Below are 21121 nucleotides of genomic sequence, written 5' to 3' on the forward strand. Positions count from 1 at the left end.
TTAACGGCTGAACTCAGAGGTACGAAGAACTCAGAGGTACCCTGGTTAATGTCCAATTATTTGTATGGCAAACATTCAACTATAATAGAGTGCTCAAACAAAATATGATAGTCACTTTAGCAGATTAATAATATAACTACAATAATGTTTCCCTGTTTTGGACTAGAAGTCTAATTAAACAAACACATTAAAGAAAGAAAAGAAAACTTACTTAAGACTTGGAGATTGCTTGAATATGTACACTTGAACTTTTATTGATATATAAAAATGTTTACAAAGATAATTGTTTACAAGGAAGTGTTTACAAGGATACTATGAAGGCTACGAGTGAAAATGGTGTGAGTATATGGTGAGAGTAGGGTGTTCAGGTGTTGAGATGTTGAGAGATGTATTTTACAATGAAAGGAATTTCTCCTTATATACACTGAATGAGGATACTAACATACAAAATTCTTTACAATTGAATGGTGTGCATTATCTTCCACTTTTTGGCACTGTTTCTGAATCTGTAGACACTGCTTCTGATTTTGATCGGATCTTGTCTTTTCTTTCTTTTGCTTTGATAAAGGCCATGTGAACCCATGTGAATCTTCCAGCATGGTTTGTCTTCTAGAGCCTGTGTCCTTACTTTATCATTTTGCATTCAATTGTTGTCTAAAGGTTTTCAAGGGTTGCTGCATGTTTTGTCTCCCTGGAGCCTTCCTTTGTCACCTTTCTTATGCCCAGTTTGGGTATTATAAAAAAAATTTGTTCTGATGATTAAAAGGAAAGTTTTTTGGGGGTTTTGGTTAGTTTTCCATAATGAAAACTATGCATGTATTCAAAAGTTGAGGTTGACTAGATTGGCATATTATTCTGGTTATTCATTATGTGGGGGTTTTTTTTTTACACTCATTTACAGGTTTTTTCCACACTCATTTATGGGTTTTTTTTCACACTCATTTACTTTGAGGTGTGCTATTTACATATCCTTTTTTACTTTTCACACACTTCTTGTTAATTTCTGTCATTTGATCTTCTTTAATTCATCAATCCGACGACCGAAAATTAGAAGAATGTGTGAGAAGCAAAAAGGAGTTTGTGAATAGCACATCCCTTTACTTTTTATTTTATGTTACCAAGTGAGTTGTTTTGTAGTTAGACAAATTATTGACCAAGTGTTGGATTGTCAGGTTTACTCCTTGTTTATTTTGTTACTATTCATTGGGTGTGATTACGAGCATTATTTTAATTTTTTTTTGTGAAGAACTTAGAATCTGTTTGGTATCCTATTTGAAAATTTCATTTCCCAAAACATTTCTTAAGAACATTTCTTGAAAACAATTTTCTTTGAGAAGAACTTAGAATCTGTTTGGTATCCTATTTGAAAATTTCATTTCCCAAAACATTTCTTAAGAACATTTCTTGAAAACAATTTTCTTTGAGACTCAAAAACTTGATTGGTTTGCAATTTAAAAATTTTAAATCTTATGACTTAAACTAGACAAAGAGATCTAAAAAGAGGGGGTCGCAGGAGAGGGAGAAAGAGGAGAGAGGAGGAAAGAAAGTAAGAGATGGTTGAAGGAAAGAGAAAGAAGAGAGAGGATCGGACGAGATAGAGAAGAAGAGGAGTAAGAGAAAGAACCGAGAGAATGAAGAGAGCGGATTGGAGGAGAGATGAAAAAGGTAAAACAAAAAGAGGTGAGAGAAAGAAGAAAAGAGAGAGAGATAAATTTGGAGTGAGAGGGGAGGAGGGAAGGAAAAATAACCTTGGGCCTAGCCCAGTAGAGTTCGGTTGAATCCTATCAGAAGATGGTTCTGCCTAGATAAGGGTGAAGTGGTCGAATCCTAGTAAAATAAGGCTTATTCATAAGCTAAGGATGCTTCGAATCACGGGTTGAATCTGAGTGATTAAAAAGCTTGGTTCAGAATCCTATAGGAGCTAGGATTGGTTGAGACCTAATCAGATTGGGTTGATGAATTCTAGTCCAATGAAATTCTAACTCAGTCATTGAGGAAATTGCTATTATAAATAGAGAAGGGAGTGCATCATTGAAAGCCCCTCCAAATCAACACACAACTGCCATGTCAAACTCTCACTCTATCCGAAACCTTTCGAAGACCTTGAGATTTTTATTTTCCTTTTTCCCTCCAACACACCTTTAGTTTGGATAAACAACACTATGGAAGCAACCGGCAACATCTTCAGTTTGGATAAACAGCACTGGAGCCGTAAAATTAGTCGATAGAGAAGCACCTTCAGTTTGGATAAACAACACTGATTCAAGATCAACTGGTTATTTATCCAAGTCTCGGCTATCAAGGATTTATGAGTCCTTGTTGGAAGAGGTCATCTCATTAGTCTTCTCGGCGAAGTGAGGTGTTACCAGGTTATTACACTCGGCACACTGAAAGTCGAATTCGATATCGAACTTTGTAAAACTAGCAACCTTATCTTCAGGCTTTAGAACCTAAAGGACGAGACGTGTTCTTTCCTCGGCCGCAGTCGCGAGATCAAGAAGTCAGCAGCGTGCCCAACGCACATCAACATTCATTTTACTTTTCGGCCGAACTTAGCCAACGAGTTGGCACGGCCTGTATTCGACTGAAGACTATCTTTATATAAACCAAAATCTTTAGAATACATTAGAATATAAAATATATTTATTATATATATATATATTTATTATTTATTATTTATTATTTTATACAATTATATATATATATATTTACTATTTAAATTTTTTAAAATTTACATATCACGTAATTAGCTTATTAGCTATTCGACCTACACGCCACGTAGACTAAGTAATTTTTAAAGTAAATGAGACCGTAATATTAAGTTGTAATTGTTATTTAGTTTTTGAACGTAATGGACCTAACGGTACAAACCCACCCAGAACATGACAGACTCTTTTCTTACCTTGTAAAGCTTTGATTTATGAACTTGGTCGCAATCCTTATTTTGCTACTCCTGAAACGTCAACACGACATCATTACACAGCTGGTCCACCATCCCTAAAACGACGCCGCTTTAGCGCTCGCACAATTTCCTTTCCACCCTTCTCATATCTCCGAGAGAAGTTAAATAGAAAAAAGCCAGCCAGTTTCGCGGAGAGAGAGACCCGAAAACCCGAATCGCGAACCCGGAAAAAATGGGCAAAGATCTGAGCGATGACCAAGTATCGTCGATGAAGGAGGCGTTCACGCTCTTCGACACCGACAACGACGGCAAGATTGCTCCGTCGGAGCTCGGGATCCTAATGCGATCGCTCGGCGGCAACCCGACCCAGGCCCAACTCAAATCCATAGTCGCCGAGGAGAAGATCACCGCCCCCTTCGACTTCCCTCGCTTCCTCGACCTCATGGCCAAGCACATGAAGCCCGAGCCCTTCGATCGCCAGCTCCGCGACGCCTTCAAGGTCCTCGACAAGGACTCAACCGGCTTCGTGTCCGTGTCGGAGCTCCGGCACATCCTCACCAGCATCGGCGAGAAATTGGAGCCGTCCGAGTTCGACGAGTGGATCCGGGAGGTGGATGTCGGGTCCGATGGCAAGATCAAATACGAGGACTTCATTGCCAGAATGGTGGCCAAGTGAGGGACGTAACGGTGCGTTTTGCATGAGTGAAAGTGTTTCGTGGAAGTAATTTGGGGGTAATGTATGTCTTTTTCTTAATTTTATGGGAAATTTAGGGTTTGTTTGTTTGGATTTTGTTTGTGATGAACGGAAATTGTCTCCAGTACTTGATAAATTTGAAGGTGTTTGGGATGTAAGTGTTGATGGTTTTACGGATGTAATCTGGATTTGCTGGATTATTTTGTGCTCTTTGATTTTGTTTTTCTGTTGGGAATTTTGCTGTTTATGTAAAGCGTTGATCTTTCGATTGCGGTTCGATTGCGTTTGCATCTCAAGCTCAATGAAATGGTAAGTGAGAAACAATTGAGGCAGTGCTCCATCTTCTGGAAATTTAATGAATTAGACAACTTCATTGTTTTGGGCAGGTGGGGTTTTGTTACCTAGTTCTTCCCATATAAAATTAGGTATATTCCTTCGGTTCGTCTAGGGTTCATGATCAGTTCAGTACAAGGATTTCCCGGTGAAGGTGACATTGGTTTGTAGGGTAATGTTCTCTTGCCATAGTCTGCCTATATAACATGTTGAGCCCTCTGGTAAGACCATAAGAGGAGGTTCCCCCCTCTTGTAAGATTTCTATCGTTCGTGATTATATTTCAACGACTGAACTTGATCATCGTTCAGTTGAAGACCAAGTGAATAACACAAGTTATGCTGCTATGGTACATGTAAATGGTGCAATGATATTTGTGTTAGTAAAGTACATTTTGTGCCCTCAATGGATTGCTTGTTGCAATACTTTGAATGATCTTGGAGCAGCAATCCCAGTCCTGTGATGAACTGTGGAGGAATAAAGGATTAATGGGTAGCTTAGGAATCAAAGTACAAATGTAAGACCTCCAACTAAAGTTTGAAGCTTGATGTAGTTGCTAATGCTAGGGGTGTAACTTGTTTGGTGCCTAGGATTGGAATGGATTGGGTAACTCAAAAAGTTCAAGATATATTTAAGGTAGAGGTGAAGGATTTAGAAGGGCACGTGAAGGAAGCCTAGCCCTTTTTATCAGATAATCTTACCACTTTGGGAGGATTGGAATGTACAGGTTTGGTTATTGAGTAATTCATAATCTATCGTCGAGTCGAACATGACTTTTTCATTTCCTTCGTCAAATGTTAGTCATTTGAATCGAATCCTAGACAACAACCATGACGAGGCAGTGTTGTCGAGAGCTTTAACCAATGTACTCTCATCATGGTTGCTGTCAGGAGCTTTAACTTGACCTCATTAGGAGAGACTTTCGTATCAAGAGGGCATTGCACACTCGTCTCTGTCCTTCTCCTCACTTGACTGCAAAATTACAGCTGCGTAGTAGTTGTTCCGACTCCGCCAATTCTAACGCACAGAGACGAGGGTTGGTTACGATTCTTAACATCTTAACAGGCATGGAACTAGCACATTTGGAACCAGAACCCAATTAACAAGTCTGATCGAATAGAGAAGTAAAAGAGAGAATAAATATGGCAACAATGAGACTCAAACTGGACTTTCAAAAAATTACACAAGCAACAAACAACAAATGTCAAGATGTTCCACTTTACACAAGAGGCCTGAGCTTCCGATTACAGTTCAGACTTATGTACAACGATACCACATGATATGAATGCAGATGAAGAGCGAATATTTCCCAACTAAGTCGCATAACGAATTCAGTGGCTATAGCATGTTGGTTATTCAAGAATCCAGAAGGCAAGGAAACCATCATGTCTTCATTACCGACGTGGCAAAATTTTGCGTTGCTGACAAGCTGGTTGTCTGAGCTACGAGATTCTGAACTTTCTGGAGCAGGAGGTAGCCGAGTTTCTGCAAATGGATTATCCGGGTTTCCCCTATCATCCTTGGGTGGATCTTCTGGATCTTTTTTCTCGTCTTTTTTCTCATTCTCTTTGCTAGAACTACCACCACCTCCCTTTGAAAAACCTGGAACCAAGTCAGGTCGAGGTTCCACACCAACACGTCTTAGATGCAGCTGACAGTGCAAACACCATTTAGATTATAAGGTCTTTTGATCATGCATAAAGCTACTACCGAGTAAACCAAATATTAAAAACTAAATGCTTGTAGAAGCAAATAGAGAGACCATTTACCTGAAGATGTAAGTTGACTTCATCCGGTCGGGACAGGAATGGAAAATCTCCCCCACTCTTCAACTGTGCTCGCCTTGCGTCAGGATACCTTTCACCAACTTCATCTTTGAGTTGTTGAGGAATCCCACTGTAGTCATTTGTCTTCGTGTATATGTTTCAGGAAGAAATTTTTTGACGGGTCAGCTTAAATTTTTAAACTTCCCAATCTAGTATTGGAATGTAATACTGGTACTGTAAGAAGGATTCAGATGTATGAATAGACATGCTAAAGCAACAAGCCGTAGACATTCACATTTAAAGTGTCGTTGAATCAAATCCATAGCTGGTTTCTATATAAGCAACATTTATGGCTGTATGTGAGATATGAATGCACTGTGACAAATTTATTAAGAAATTGCATAATATTGAAAGCAGCCAAAATTTTCGAAGTTCTAAAGAGAGCAATGAGTTAGAACAAAGTTAGAACCAAAGGGATGCAATACATAAACAAACACTTTTTTCCAGAGGGATTATTTGAAAATGTATCCATATGCACGAACATAAACCAAACAAGATCCCGAATACATACATCCATTATAGTGATGAATGAATCGGTAAGCAACAGAGGTCCAACTGAAGCAGCATCAGTTGTTAAAGTCAACCTGGAGGCCAGATCCTCTCTTGAGAGCGTCTCAACCTGAATTATCACAGTTTCAAGAAATTAGAACAGCTTGCACCATTCAACTTCTATAAATATTTGTAGTCAATTACCCCAGGGTCCCTGATAGTATTTAACTCCCTTCCCAAGTACACACCTTTTTTCCTTTCCGGATTAGTTCATTTGGTTTTTCGTTAAATCAAATCCCTCTGAAGATAACATCGTGCATGGCAATACCAAAGCTTAAAATATCATATCATTCATTCTACATGTCATTTTGATAAAATTAATACTTGTAAATCATTTGTCAAGAAAAATTATAAATCAGAAAACAAGAACAATGAATACTATCTTATCTAGACAAGATCCGATACGGAATTTTTTCCAAATGCTTATCACACCCAGAGATTCATGATGTCGAATTTATCAAAGTTTACTCGGTTTTTTTGCTTTTTTTGTTTTTGTTTTTGTTTTTTTTGTTTTTGTCATTCAAATTAAAAGTTAAAAAGTAATCGGTATAGTAGAAAAAATCTGGAAACCATTTTAGTAGTGTGATTAGAAAAAAAAAAGGGTTCAAACAAAAGCATCCAATCCACTAATAGAACAACACAAATTATCCTAAAACCAAAGTGGAGCATGTATCCAAAGCCTAAAGTCAAGAAGAATTACAAATAAATGGAGACACTGTAATCATGCAGACAGAAGTCAATGAAGTTATTGAGGCACAATGCTGAGCTAACAGCAGGCACAAGATATCTCAGTAAGTGAGATGTACAGAAGGTGAGAAGATCTCTAATAAGAAGTAACAAAACAGCGGTAATGGGTAGAGTGTAAAGGCCTTCACAGACTACCTGAGAAACAACGAAGTCCACTGAATCTGCTATAAATGGCTCATGGGGGCCATCATGTATTCCGGTCAAGACATATCTTTTCAACAAAAAAGAAGGGGTCCAACTAATGCTGCATAAGACAATACCATAATCAGGTAAGTTAATGTTAAAAGAAAACAAAACTGGAAGCAAATTACTCTCTGAGCCAAAAAACTAAACAAATGCAGCATGCACTTTGTAAAATATAGTATATCATATCCAATCAATAATTTCAAACATTTCGATTAAAAATTGATGATGTTCCGGTATAACGTTTTGTTTCTTAATTCATTTAAAAATCAAACAAAAGTAACCATGAGGATGGATGGATCAATAGTCCAATGAATGTAATCCCTTATATTGATCCTCTTCCTCATTGGAATGCAGACCAGTCCATGGAAGGGAGAAGATAAGCCTAAGGATCATATGGAGTTTTTTCTTTACAAGTGACATTTCATTAATAATGATGTCACTTTAGCACCTTGAGTGTACAATTTTTTCAAAATCAGATGAGAATAGCCACTTGAGAGGGTAAGTAGATAGTTTCAATCAATTAGGTGAAATGCTCAATATTCCATGGAAGCAAGGATATATTAAAAGGCTAAATACTTATCCCAGTGAATCATAATTTAGGTTATCAACTTGCAATATCAAGAATAAATTGAGCAGGAAAATTGGTGTGCCTTAGTGCACCTTATTGTTATCAGCAAACATTTACAAGGTAAAGCATGAATCTCTTTGATGTCAAGCAGTACCAAAGACCATTATAACCCTTTGCCAGGTCAATGCAACATCTGAGCACTTATAAAACACCGGAACACAGATGTCGACATAAATAGCTTAAGTATCAACCTCTATCAAAACCACTCATTAAATATTTACCATCTAATACCTATTTTTGGATTTGACACAACTTTAACAACATGTGTGTAGCTTTATCAATGTTTAAAGTACAAATACGACAAACATACACGGGAGCCCAAGGCATTGCTGCAGAGAAGCTGCGCGTGTCCAAAAATGTGTTTGATAGTATCAATGATCGAACTCGTCTTGGACGATGCTGAGCAAAAAGTTGAGCCAAGAAGCCCCCAAGGGATGTACCATAGATATGTATCTGTTAGAAAGAAATTGATCAGATTACCTTAAAAGACGATTTTTTTTAATCAACTAGAGTCACCACAAATATGAGAAGAGTTTTTAACAGCAATTAAACAATCTAACAGTTTGTTTAAGTTATATATCAAGATATGCACTGTTATGAAACACATTTCTCAGGTAAATGGTGTAAAATTTCATCAACAGTGTGTTTCCTCTTTCTCTGCTCTGATCACTTTTCCCGATTCGGATATGCATTTCATATACAGAAAATCAGCAATTGTTTAATTATATAATCTAAAACTAAAAACAAAAACAAAATATTTATGGTGCCACGAATGATTTTATTTAAGGGATAGTTAACTATTTCTTTTTTGGACGTAGGGATAGTTTAACTATATTCGACGTAATATGTCTGAAATCCTTTCAATCTGATCGAAATTAAAAGTAATATATCTAGATGCATCATTCAGTGTATATTATTGCATGTAACAAATTTACTATAAGAACAATGTTATCTCACTATCATGTGGCCTAGACACCAAGTTCAAATCTTTCTGTATACCTGAAATCACTACTCAACTACCCAGAAGCTAGAAATCAGGGAACTCAGGAATCTTTCTTTAGTTTCAAAGTACTGGGAGTTTTATGTGCGTATCTTTGAGGAAGGGCATGTGAGAAAAGGCAATCAGAAATGAAATATTTTCCATCTTGCACAATCACTGGAAGAGTGTTGATTTGTGAAGCATCTTGCTGACAGTATAACATGAAGGTGCACCTAAATATCATATGTATAATTAAGTAGGGATAAATGGTCATCAATCACTGAAAGCTGTATGCAGCACTTGGGTGTTTCCTAAAGAAACTAACTATTTAGAACCTAGAAGCTACTTGTGCATTAAGAAAATGAGAAATTCCTTTTGCACAAGCAATATAAATACTAAACAAAATTAGATTGATAATGGCAGGAGTAAACTGTAAGTAAGAGGAGTTCTTACGTGATGAACATCAATAGCATCCAAGAATTTCTCGAATGCTAGAATCCACTCATGATGATTCCATACACGTGGAATATCAACAGAAATCACCCGATAACCCTGCATATATTATAAATTTATTAGTATTAATGTTTAAATTAATTAAGTAGAACTTGAGAAGATTTATCAGCTACAACCATTCAAATTTAGAGGTGTTGGACAGAGAGGGAGCAGCAGAACGAAAAAAGATGGATAAATATAGAAGATTTACCAGCTACAACCATTCAAATCTAGTTAACCAACTGAATTATCCGCTTAAAGGGAATAAAAGGAAATCAGTATCTAGAAATATAAAATTCAAATATACGGAGGAGATCAAACATATACAAGAGACACCCAAAAGTTGCTGATTGTTTGCAACAAAACAACTAAACAGCAAAAAATAAAGCCCAATGGACCATGAAAACTGGAAATTATAGTCTAAAGTGCCTATGAAGCAAAAGAAAACGAAAACCAAAAACTAATATGCTTTGGGAAGACTTATGTGGTAGATACAATGAAGATAACATAAAGGCCAGCCTACTACCTTCATGGACAATGACATGATCTGCTTGTAGCAGACATCGGCTGTCCCTGCTGTTCCAGGAAGACAAATAAGAGGAGGTACCACTTTTGGGCCAAAATCATAGTATCGCCACTGCTTTGTGCCAATCTGCATACACCGTAATTTCAATGTAAACCCAATGTTCAATAAGTAATGAGAAACAGGCGGACAACTGCTTTATCAACACACACAATTGATTAAGCTTGTAGCTTTGTAGCTGAACAGGCATAGATACATTCATAAGAAGCTCCACATACCACATGCAGAATCTCAATCCACAATTGAACGAATTAGAAAAACCCCACATCAAAATTCACAAACTTGATTCAAACCCACGTCCTAATACAGTTGAAATACAAAACTATGCACGAAAAAAGGAACTATCTTGCATTTGGGTTTTCTAAAAAAAGGTGAGACTAAACCCTAAAGAACAAAAAACCCAGCTGTAAAATGAAACTAATGAATCAAACCCAGAAACAAAATCACAAAAAAAATTGAAAATTGAAAAGGGTAAAGGAGAAGTGGAGGTGAAAAGAAACGTACAGGGATCTTGTGAAGAGGGACCTGGGACTTGAAGTAGATGTAATCTCCGGGCGCCGAGTAGACGCCTTTCATTTCTGGTTTCTATGCCCAAAACCTCCCCATGTCACATACCCATTATTCGATTTGATCTTATTGATCGATCACTCTATTTCTCTCTCTCTCGATTTTTCTATTATTTTTCTATGTATTTGCTGGATTGGTTTGCCTCGTTCTTCTTCCGAATTTTCTTTGAAATTTTTAATGGGGTTTGCTATCCACACATCCATTTTTACTTCTCTCACATCTTTGTTAATTTCTGTTCTTTGATCTTCTTTAATTCATCTGATCCGACGGTTAAAAATTAAAAAAGTGTGAGAAAAGTAAAAAGGGGTGTGTGAATATCACACCCCTTTTTAATTTGGGGGATTGACCAGTAGAGGGTGAGAGGGAAGTCCACGTGGCCGGGCCCCCACTACTACAGTCCATGACTCAATGGTTCATCAACTGCTTGTCAAAGGTCGTTTACATGTTAGGCATGATTGGTGGTTGTAGGGTTTTTTTTAATTTTTTTTTAATTTTTTATTTTTTCTGTCAAAGTGGTTGTAGATAGGGGGTTCAAAAAAACTGAAAAAAAATCGAAAACTGAACCGAACTAAAACTGAAAAAATTGAACCAAACGAAAAAACCGAACCAAATTGAAAAAATCAAACCGAACCGAATTCTTTTGGTTCGGTTCGGTTTCAGTGATCTAGAAACTAAATCGAACCGAATTAATTAAATAAATATATTTATTTATTTATTTATTTAATTATCTGTTGTTGGGATTCGGTTAGATTTAGGGTTCCTCTAGATTGGTTTTGTTCTTTAACTCTGATAATTATCGGTGTTGATTCTTGTTTTCTGTTCTAAGTTTAGGAGGTGTAGGATAGAATTTGAATTCTTGATCATATATGCTATATGAAGGGCTCTGCGGCTAAAAAAAATTGTTATTTTTGGGCTAGGAGGTCTAGAAGAGGATGTTTAAGCGGCTACATGGACAGTGCATAAAGAAGTGAAAGACAGAAAGGGCACACAGCTTCTGTAACTGGAATGCTTAATTCATCAAGTGCTGCTGTATGGATTGGTCTCAAAAAATGTATATTTGGTTATAAACTCTTTCACATTTTTTCTTATAGAAGACCATAAAACAAACATCTATTTTGCAAGTAAACTAAGCTAAAGGCAGCATGTGATGCCCCTTAATTAATTATACTCATCAATAAAAATGTGTTGATCTAGTTGGAATGCTTATGTTATGATTGTGTTGGAGATGTTAAAATTTAAAATAAAAACTGAAACCAAACCGAAAAAAACGAAAAAAATGAATTGAACCGAACCGAAATTTCGATTTGGTTTCAGTTTTGACAAAAAACTGAACCGATTTGAACCGAACCCAGCCCTAGTCGTTAATCCACACAAAACTCATCCCACCACGTACGGCAAAGCAATTCCAGTCCTCACCTTCTCCAGATTTTTCCTCCCCTTTCATTCAACCAAAACTCAATTGAATCTGGTGTTATAGACAGTTGGAGTTCAAGTAATCAATTATCAAAATTCAACACAAGAATTTTACTCCAGAAGGTATTTTATACCGACTTTACTTCATTAATTTGTTTTTGGCATTTCAATTTAGAATTTAGCTTTCTAATTTAGAGATCAATGGATCAATGGATGAATGATGAAATGATTATTTTTACATAAAGAGATATTTAATGGTATTGGTAATGATAATGTTATGCAACGCTTTCAAAACACGAAAACGATTTGAGAAATATTGTAATATGTTGTATGAAAAACTTTATGGATTAATATATTAGTGTTTTGTTCAGTAAATTCTTGAGATTTTTAATTGTGACTTTGTTGTTCAAGGATGCCCCCGCTCATACAAATCTTTGGCTTCGTCCCTGGTGATGGGCAAGATAAAAGAAGAGTAAAGGTGATGATCATGATGATGGTTGTGTCAATAGTGGTCATAGGTGGGGGGGGGTGATAGTAAGATGGTCGTAGGAGGTTATGGTGTTGATCACAATGACAAGGCAGTGATACTAGAGGTAGTGGTGAGAGTGGTGGTGGTGGGAAATGTACTATAGGTGGGGATCATAGTGGTCGTGTCGGTGGAGGCATAAATTGAAGGATAAATTTTGTCCTAACTAAGAACATGTGAGAACATTTGAACACATAAGCAAACTAATAACACTTTAAAGTAGGCGTGCATTCAAAAACAATTCTAAAACCCATGACTTTCAAAGCCTAGTGAATGGTGAACCGCAAGACTCTTTAGCAACATTAAAGAGAAGAAAGGATTTTGAGATTCATTACCCTTGAAGCTCATCCTTGTTGACACAAGGGATTCACCCAAGTGGAGACCTTCAAGTCACCTCCTAGCTCCTTAGATCTTCCTTGTGTTTTTCTTCCTTTTGATACTCCTTTGCTCCTTGAGGATGTGATGAAAGGATCTCCAAGAACACCAAAGATTTAGTGTCTCTAAGTCTCCACACCAAGGATGAGGTGTGAAGATGAAATTGATGACTTAGAGAAAGAAAGATTGCTAGCTATCCTTCCCCTATGTGGCCGGCCTCTATGGAGAAAAAGAGAGAAAAAGTTTTTCTTCTTTTCCTCAAGAAAACCTCTAGTGAGAGAATGGCTATAAAGTTGCCTTTATACCACCTCACATGTGAGTGACAAACTTGCAATTAACCCAAGTTTGCTACCACTCACCCTAGGCCGGTTTTGACTTTGTTTTTGGGTTAATTTTCATTTAGTTTTAGTTGTCACACAACCTAAACTCAATGGGCCTTGTGGACCAAAAACCCTTTTGGGCCTCGAAACCCAAAACCAACTTAAAAGCCCAATACAAACCCTTCATAAGATTAATTAACTAATTAATTAATCTTAACCATTCTCAATTAAACTATTTAATTGCTTATCTATCTCATATATATTTCTTCCCTTTCATCCTTACTTGGTGTACAATTCATTAGTTTCCAATTAGCGAGGTAGTGGGTTATTGTTACTCTTAACGATCAATTGTGAATTGAAACTACATTTCAATTCTCCCTTTGATGAAGATTAGTGTTTGCTAATCCTCAGGGCTTCCACAAACCATGAGTGACACCTAGCAGTATGTCATGGCTACCCAAGCTAAGTAGAAGTGGTTGAAGAACCTATCCAATTACAATTACAATGCAATACGGTCATTCTCTAATACAATGTGATAGTTTGTTTCATGTTTACTATCCAATGTGATACTTCTCTATATGATTCAATTGAATATGATTTGGAACAAACTTCCTAAGTCATATTCTTATGCTTTGGCCAAAGACTCCCGAATCATATCTTAGAGTATTCTCCCTCCACCATGGAAGGTTAGAGATCCCTTGTTGTGCATTCATATGACTACATGATTAGATAGCTTGACCCCAACAATGCCGTGGACACTCTAGATGGAATTCCTTTGACATTATCAAATATCAAGGACTTAACCATTAGACATCTATGATGCCTCAGGTCAAAGGACTACTTTGCATATTGCAACTTACGAGTTCTTACATGACATGTATGTTCGAACTCCTTATTGATCATTGTTTAGTGTACTTAATTACCTTTTGAGCACCTATGTGTTTGTCTCAGTGTCCAACACTAAATGACTTGAGACTAGTCATACTCATGCTTGAGTTAACATAACATATACTAACCTTAGCAGATTGTCAATGCCCAATTGGCAATCCAATGGTTAGGAACGTTTTAGAAATGAACATAAGGGAAATGTCTCGTTAATCTAACTTAGTTAGATCACTTCTCTCTTAGATTAAATACATTCTTTGGATTCCCTTATTGCTTAAACACATAATACAATAAATAATGATTAATAATAAGCTTTGCTCTTCATTAAACATATAATAGTTTAACACAATAAGTATTCCAAAAGCTATTACATCAAATGAGTGGCTTTGTGGGCATACTTCCAACATAAATATGGTTGTATGAGCTTGTGGTACAGTGATGATGGGTATGACAAGGTGGTTGTAGAAGAAGTGATATGATGGTGGCTATAGTGACATCAATGGTGATGATGGCAACGAAAGTGGCAAAAATGGTGGCAAAAGAGAAGTGGGGATGGTCATGGTTAGGTGGTGGTGACGACATGGTGTAACAAAAGTGAAAATAGTGATCCTCACTACATCATGATGGGTGGTGGAGTAAGCATTAGAAGTGGGAAAGCAAAATCCACCAAAATCTTAGGGGAAGAGGTTGGTTTTGCTATGAAAAAGAAAATACCATAAAAAGCTTCAAAGTCCTTGAAAGTCCATGACTTTTAAAATCCTTAAATCAATGAAATTTTGAATACACCTAAGGCTAGGAAAAAAAAAACTAAACTTGGCTTGAAAATAATCAAACCCGATAATCCTAAACCGTTCTGTTGCAAAAAAAATGAAACTTACCGAAAGTTTATGTATGGTATTCGACTATATCATTGATGGCCCTTAGAATAGAGATAAATTAAGCATGTTGTGCCGACTAATGACTATAAGACTGTTACACCATGATTTTCTGGGACCATAACTTATGGCACCTCGGGTAGCAATGACGATGTGTTGGAACCAAATTCATATACCGTCGTTAGAGGTGGAGATGCACAAATCCAAGTAACTTGTAAAGGAACAAACAACCGTAAGCTAGCCAAAGACTTAGGGGGGTGTGCTAGTCAAAGACTATTCGACAGTTAAGTTAGTAAGCTATATAAGACTCAAGTAGTGGGCAAGGGAATAAGTATGCGCTAATTGCATTACCAAAGATGAACCCTAGAAGAGTGTAATACCAATTGAGGATAAGACCTTTTAAGATAGTAGAATGCTTATTAAACCGGGAGAATCACAGAGGATATCTAGGAAGTAGATATTGCATCATTTTAGGAGTGTGATTACTTGTGACGCATACCAATCCTTAGATTGTAAAGACTCAAAGATTATATGATTCCTTGTTGGATTGGGTTTTGTATCTTGCAAAAAAAGTAGGGTTAATCTTAGCAGAGTCGTTGGACTTCGCCCACTAATTCCAAAACAAGATGATGGTGACATTACTGGTTTGTTTATTTAGCTTCGCAACGGAGGTTGTTGAGTACATGACTGAACTTTTAAGATATGCATATTCCGATTTACCTAACTTTAGCCCTAGAAAATCATTGTCCCACAATTGCCCATAACTATGAATCTAAAAAGTACTTGTTCCCCTTAAGGATCGATAGTTATCCAATGCCTTTCGTAGTAATCGAATACGTATCGTTTTAGTCTTCTGATGTGTGGCATCTTGAGCCCTATGAATACTATAAAGTACTCAAGTCATTCATTTTTCAAGTGTGTTGCCTTGTAGAACATGACATAAATATCGCAATGGTGGAGACGTCTTAGTTGCTTGTGCACGGAGAACCAGGGATTGTCTGTTGTTTTCCCCATTAACTCTCACCATCGAATTTGCTGATCGAGGTGAAACGATCTGGATACAATGGTAAGATGATTTTGAAATATCCCCTTTGAATATCTTCGGATCTATTCCCTTGTCTTCTAAAAAATCCCCAAATATTTTTTATTTGAGAAAAAAATGTTGAACTTTTCCCATTCTTTTGCCTGAAATTCATCATCCTTCAACACTATCTTCTTTAATTTCCACGTTTTCCTTCAATGGCTGCTCCCTAAAATGTGCTCCCAGCCCCTATGACCAATTATGATTCCTAGTATGTCCCTTTAATGATCAGGGTATGCAGTAAGAAGGAAGGTGAAGTATTTGCTTGTATTCACCAACACTTCTTGAATGGGTATGGGTGCACTGTCCAGTAGGAATTTGGACATGACCTTCAGAGCCTATTGCTTGACCCTTCTGATCCCACAATGTACCAGGATCCATCCTTGGTACCTAGATCTGGGACTAAAATTCCCTATTTCTTTTTTTCTAAAGCATGTCTTAAATTGCTACAAAATCGCATCTCATGCTGGCATATTTCCTTATCTTAACTTGTTTTGAACTTCTAAATGAATAGCATGCGGCGGAGCTCGACATTAAGGAGTTTCGTATGCTCTGCACCTTACGTAAAAGTGTTGATCTTCCTTACTTCTTTCAATCGTAGCCAATTGTTACATGGTCTACGTATATCATTGAATTGCCACGACACGACAAGGATTTGGTACAAATATGTTCTAGTTGTTGATGGGCAACTAGAAATGTGAAATTGCTGAACTCGTAGTCCAGAATGCCCCGTCTGTTGATCTTTGGTGTAATAATGATGTGAAGAACATCGGCCAGTCTTATCCTTAACTGATCGATAGGGCTTTCTAATCATTTAGCTCATGCACCGAAATTGGAAATGACTCATAGCTCCATTGTAAACCTCTACTCTAACCGCCTTATTGCGAACCTCTTATAGATTGACGCAATAACAGCCAAGGTTAGGAACAATCTAATGAAAGATCCGGAAGTCCTCAAATTTGAGAAAAAGAAAGAGTAAATGTCTGAAGGTGTCGTAAAGAAGGTTGGTAACGCCAAGCCTTCCAAGAAAAAGTTTAATATGATGAGGAGCTTTAGCGCTTCTCTAGGCAAAGTTGACGAAGTACTTACGATTCAGGACCCAACCCCATTCTAGTTGAAGTTGATCAAGGCTGAGCAACAATATGCATTGGTTTCCAGTGAAATAGGCAAAGGCTTTGTCAATGCCCCTAGAACCCGGATTATGTTGGTCGTGGTATCGAAACAACAACAATAGTAATAATAACAACAACAACAACAAAAATAGTAACAATGTAATGACCTTGTCTCTACTTCCGACCAAGAGATGACTTCTAAACAGGTTCATGCCCTAACTACGGAGGTGAGGTGACAACAATTGGTCCCATCAGATTTCGTCTGCCATCCGCTGGTACCTCAAGTTTTTTTTACACTACTATGAAATGAGCTTATTCTCCATTGTTAATAAAACTCAACTACCAGTCACGAGGTGCTTCTTTTTAATGTGAGGGATCTTCACAATGTAAAACATGTCAGGCCTTGATCTGTTCGACCATTACTCCAATTGATTTTGAGGAGGTGATTGCCAGGTCTGATCATTTGGTAAAAAATTGCTACCAAAGTCGATACGCGATGAGTCTCTTTCATTTCCTTCTATCTTGTCATTTTCTCCTTCAAATCCCACATCTAATATATTGCAAACATCCACGCTAGGCTAATCCTTAGACGAAGGCTACACTTTAGAATCAGACGGACAAGATTTTCAAGCTAGAAGCTGCTCATAAGAGTGATCTAGGTCGCTGAATCTAACAAAGAAAAGTTAGTAACGATGGCTACATTGTAGTTGGGATTAATCGATAAATTTCAGTTGGTACATCATATGTGTGATGAATTTGATACTACGTAACCTATGCTCTGATACCAAACTGTCACACCTCGACCCGGAATGTCCAATTGGACACACCCGAATCATGATGTGCTGGCCGACACTTGGAAGGTGATGAAGCTATAAAGTGTAGTGATGTGGAAAAATATGAATAAATCAAAACCTAAAAGTGACTAATTTAGAGTGCGCATGTGAGCAGGATTGAACCCATATCACACAAGTGATGTCAGAGCATAGATAAATTGCAGTAAAAGAAGAGTAAGTACATTTATACTGAAGGGAGGAGTCTTATACATGACAACTTTTACCAGCCATCCTCGTCGTCACGAAACCTTTGCCACTAAAATCCTGGAGGGGCGAAAAACAAGGGTGAGTGGGCCTGAAAGTAAAGTTTTGTAAAACCTTTTCGAAAAGTGTAACCCCTAGCTGTAAAACAAGTATATGGTTTCCCAAAAATATTATAATAATAGTATGTAATAGGTACCCTGCAGCATAAGTGAGTCAAAAGATGCAGGGTACAACTACAAGGTATCTCAACATTAAATCTCAAATCATTATTACAAGAAATCAATGCTTATTAATTTATGTAGGCACACAAGACCACTGCAGAGATATTCAAACAATGGAACAGGCTGGGTGTAGGTTTTACATTCTAGTACTACATCATGTGAGTTGCTCTAGTCGCATCACATACGAGTTCATAACATCACACAAAATGATAGGCTGGCACCGAACTTTGGATCCAAAGCGAATGTAAACGGTGCATGTGAATTACACGTGAAGCTAGTCCTTGGCCCAAGATAGTACAAATAACTAAGAGACACTGTGCAAACATGTAATAATGAGAAAATAAAACGCAAGAATGTCATGCCACAAGTTTATGCTCACAAATAATATTAAAAATATAAATTGTACAAAAAGTCTATTTGTAAAGCTAAAATGTCATGTCACATCTTAGTAATGAAAGCAATTGCCGGGAAAACCACATATACATACATACATACATACATACATATATATATATATATATACACACACATAAAAATGAAAAGACTCACTCACAGGTTCTTGCAATGTCACATCCTTTTGAGCTAAGAAAGTTGAAGTCTTTGATAGTAATTGCCCCTAAGGATAATATTCGTTCTTGTTAGTAAAAATCAACTAAAACGATTAATTTTGGAAAAACGGACAGTGGATTCGGAATCAACTCTAAATACGCTAAGGAGGGTCCTAACAAATTTTGTAAAAAGTCAACAGTCAACCCTAAAAAGTTAACCAAGATGCCTCGGTGGTCAACTATGTTAAAACTTCATAATTTTCCTAAATGGATATCAAAAATGAACTCAGGACGTCGAAATTAGCGTATGAGGGTTTCCGAGAAAATTTCATAAAAATGAACACAAAGAATATTCTAGGGAATATTTGAGGAATTTTCTAGAATATTTCAGAATCCATTTAGAAATTGGGCTAGGCTGGATCCGGGATGGAGGGTCATGGGTTTGGGTTTTGGGTTTTTTTTTTATTTTTGGTCACAGGTTGGAAACTGCAGAAATGGCCGGATTTTTTGGGTAAACTTTAAACAACAATATCTCACTCGTTTCTCATCCAAAATTGTCCCATGATATATCAAAACGAAGCTAGGAAAGTGTAGAAAAAGATTGTACTTGTTTGGAGTTCAAAAAGTGGACGGAGATGGTAAAATATGGTTCGAAATTCCTGGAGATCGCTGGAGTTCTTCCATTCACACTTGTCTAAAAAAGAGATAGGGATGTGCATGCAGAGGTTAGGGCTCGAATGACATTTCAAAATTTCACCCAATTTATCATAGAGACAAAGAGGGAGTAATTTGATGTACTAGGGACACCTACTAACTTCGAACTTGATGGCATTTCACCGGAGTTCGTCGTCGGGGAAGACATGCATGCATAGATTCATAACAAGGTTTAAACCCTTGAAATTTCGACATAGAAACACAGCTCAAACAAGATCATAACCTACAAAAACCATGTTGAGGATTAGAACCTTACCTAAAGTGGAGTTTGAGAGAGCTCAAGCTCTTGATCAGTGGCGGATCCAGAATTTCAAGCTTAGGGGGTCCAAACATAAAAGCTCCAAAAAAAAATATTAGACTAATTTGGTTCCATATCACTATTTTCTACTGAATTTGGTTCATTGAATAAATCAAGATTAATCTCAAAGGTAATAAAAAACCAACAAATTCGCCTCAGCAACATAACTCAATTAGTGACTCTACAAAGGTAAAATATGTTAATGTAACATATATATTATTAATTGGAGTTAGGACTAGAGTCTAGGATTAAAAAACTTATATGAATTTGGAAGAAATAAAATTAGGTAGCTAAAGGCGATGGAATGGCAAATGATGGTGGGGAATAGGGTAACTTGGGTTTAAAGTTGGAAGGTCGCAACAATTGGGGCTGGGAGTTCTTAAATATAATTTGGGGATACTGGAAAAGACCGGGGTTCTCGGGCTCTATAGAGAAAATAGAGATATTTTAGTTTTTAAATTTTTTATAACTACCTGGCTAAAAAACGATGTCGATTTGGCTAGGTCTTTTAAAACAAAAATTAAAAACCTCTTCTTCTTTGTTATAAGCACTGTTGCCTACACACCTATGGAGGCAACAAGCCTCTCCACTGCACCTGCCCAAATTGTTGGAGGATCCTAAAGGTCGATCACAAGTGTTTCTTCGGACTTCCGAAGGGTCTCGGGACCCCCGGATCCCTATATGGATCCGCCAATGCTCTCGATGTTAATGGTAGAGCACATGAGGGTGCTCTGATGGCCCATGCAAAAGCATCTTCAGGTTGCTTTCATCTTAGAGATCAAGACTTCAAGGTTTTTCGGTTTGATTTGTTTTAGTTTGAAGAAAGGAAAGAGATGAGAGCTCACAGAGCGCTAGAGAGAGAAAGTTTCGAAAGCTAGAGAGAGAGAGTGTTCAGAAAAATGATAAGGGAGAGGTAGAGTTGAGTGGGTAGAGAGAGAGAGAAAGAGAACCTGTAAAAAAGGAAAAGAAAGTGAGAGGGAATAGAGAGATGGGAAAAAGAGAGAAAGTGTGAGGGGACAAGCCAAAAAAGAATGAAAAAGATGGTGATGTGTGATGTGTGATGGAACAAGTGTGGGTTTCTAAAATCTAAAATAATATTTCTTTATTTATTTATTTGTCCACTTGCCAAATCAAATCAAGTGGTAAATTTTTGGTCTGCACAAAGCCATATCAAGGCTTGTTCATGTTTTCCCACGCAACACAACAGTTAAAACCACCCTGACGCTAGACAG

General features: G+C 37.2%; 2 protein-coding genes across 2 annotated transcripts; one reads left to right on the forward strand and one right to left on the reverse strand.

Moving 5' to 3' along the window:
• The first annotated feature begins 2872 nt into the window (after nucleotides 1–2872).
• Nucleotides 2873–3796, forward strand: LOC103433077 (probable calcium-binding protein CML13). The gene has a single exon (XM_008371296.4). The coding sequence runs from the start codon at nucleotides 3135–3137 to the stop codon at nucleotides 3576–3578; it is 444 nt and encodes a 147-aa protein (XP_008369518.2). The 5' UTR covers nucleotides 2873–3134; the 3' UTR covers nucleotides 3579–3796.
• A 1230-nt stretch (nucleotides 3797–5026) lies between these two features.
• LOC103433076 (uncharacterized) lies at nucleotides 5027–10673 on the reverse strand. Its single transcript, XM_008371294.4, has 8 exons — nucleotides 10422–10673; nucleotides 9861–9986; nucleotides 9296–9394; nucleotides 8174–8316; nucleotides 7185–7293; nucleotides 6265–6372; nucleotides 5697–5837; nucleotides 5027–5578 (listed from the first exon to the last, which is right to left on the reverse strand). Exons 1-8 carry the CDS (start codon nucleotides 10491–10493, stop codon nucleotides 5147–5149), a joined length of 1230 nt encoding a protein of 409 aa, XP_008369516.1. The 5' UTR covers nucleotides 10494–10673; the 3' UTR covers nucleotides 5027–5146.
• Nucleotides 10674–21121: the final 10448 nt, after the last annotated feature.

Source organism: Malus domestica, chromosome 04 (genome assembly GCF_042453785.1).
Source record: "Malus domestica chromosome 04, GDT2T_hap1".
Taxonomy (NCBI): Eukaryota; Viridiplantae; Streptophyta; class Magnoliopsida; order Rosales; family Rosaceae; genus Malus; species Malus domestica.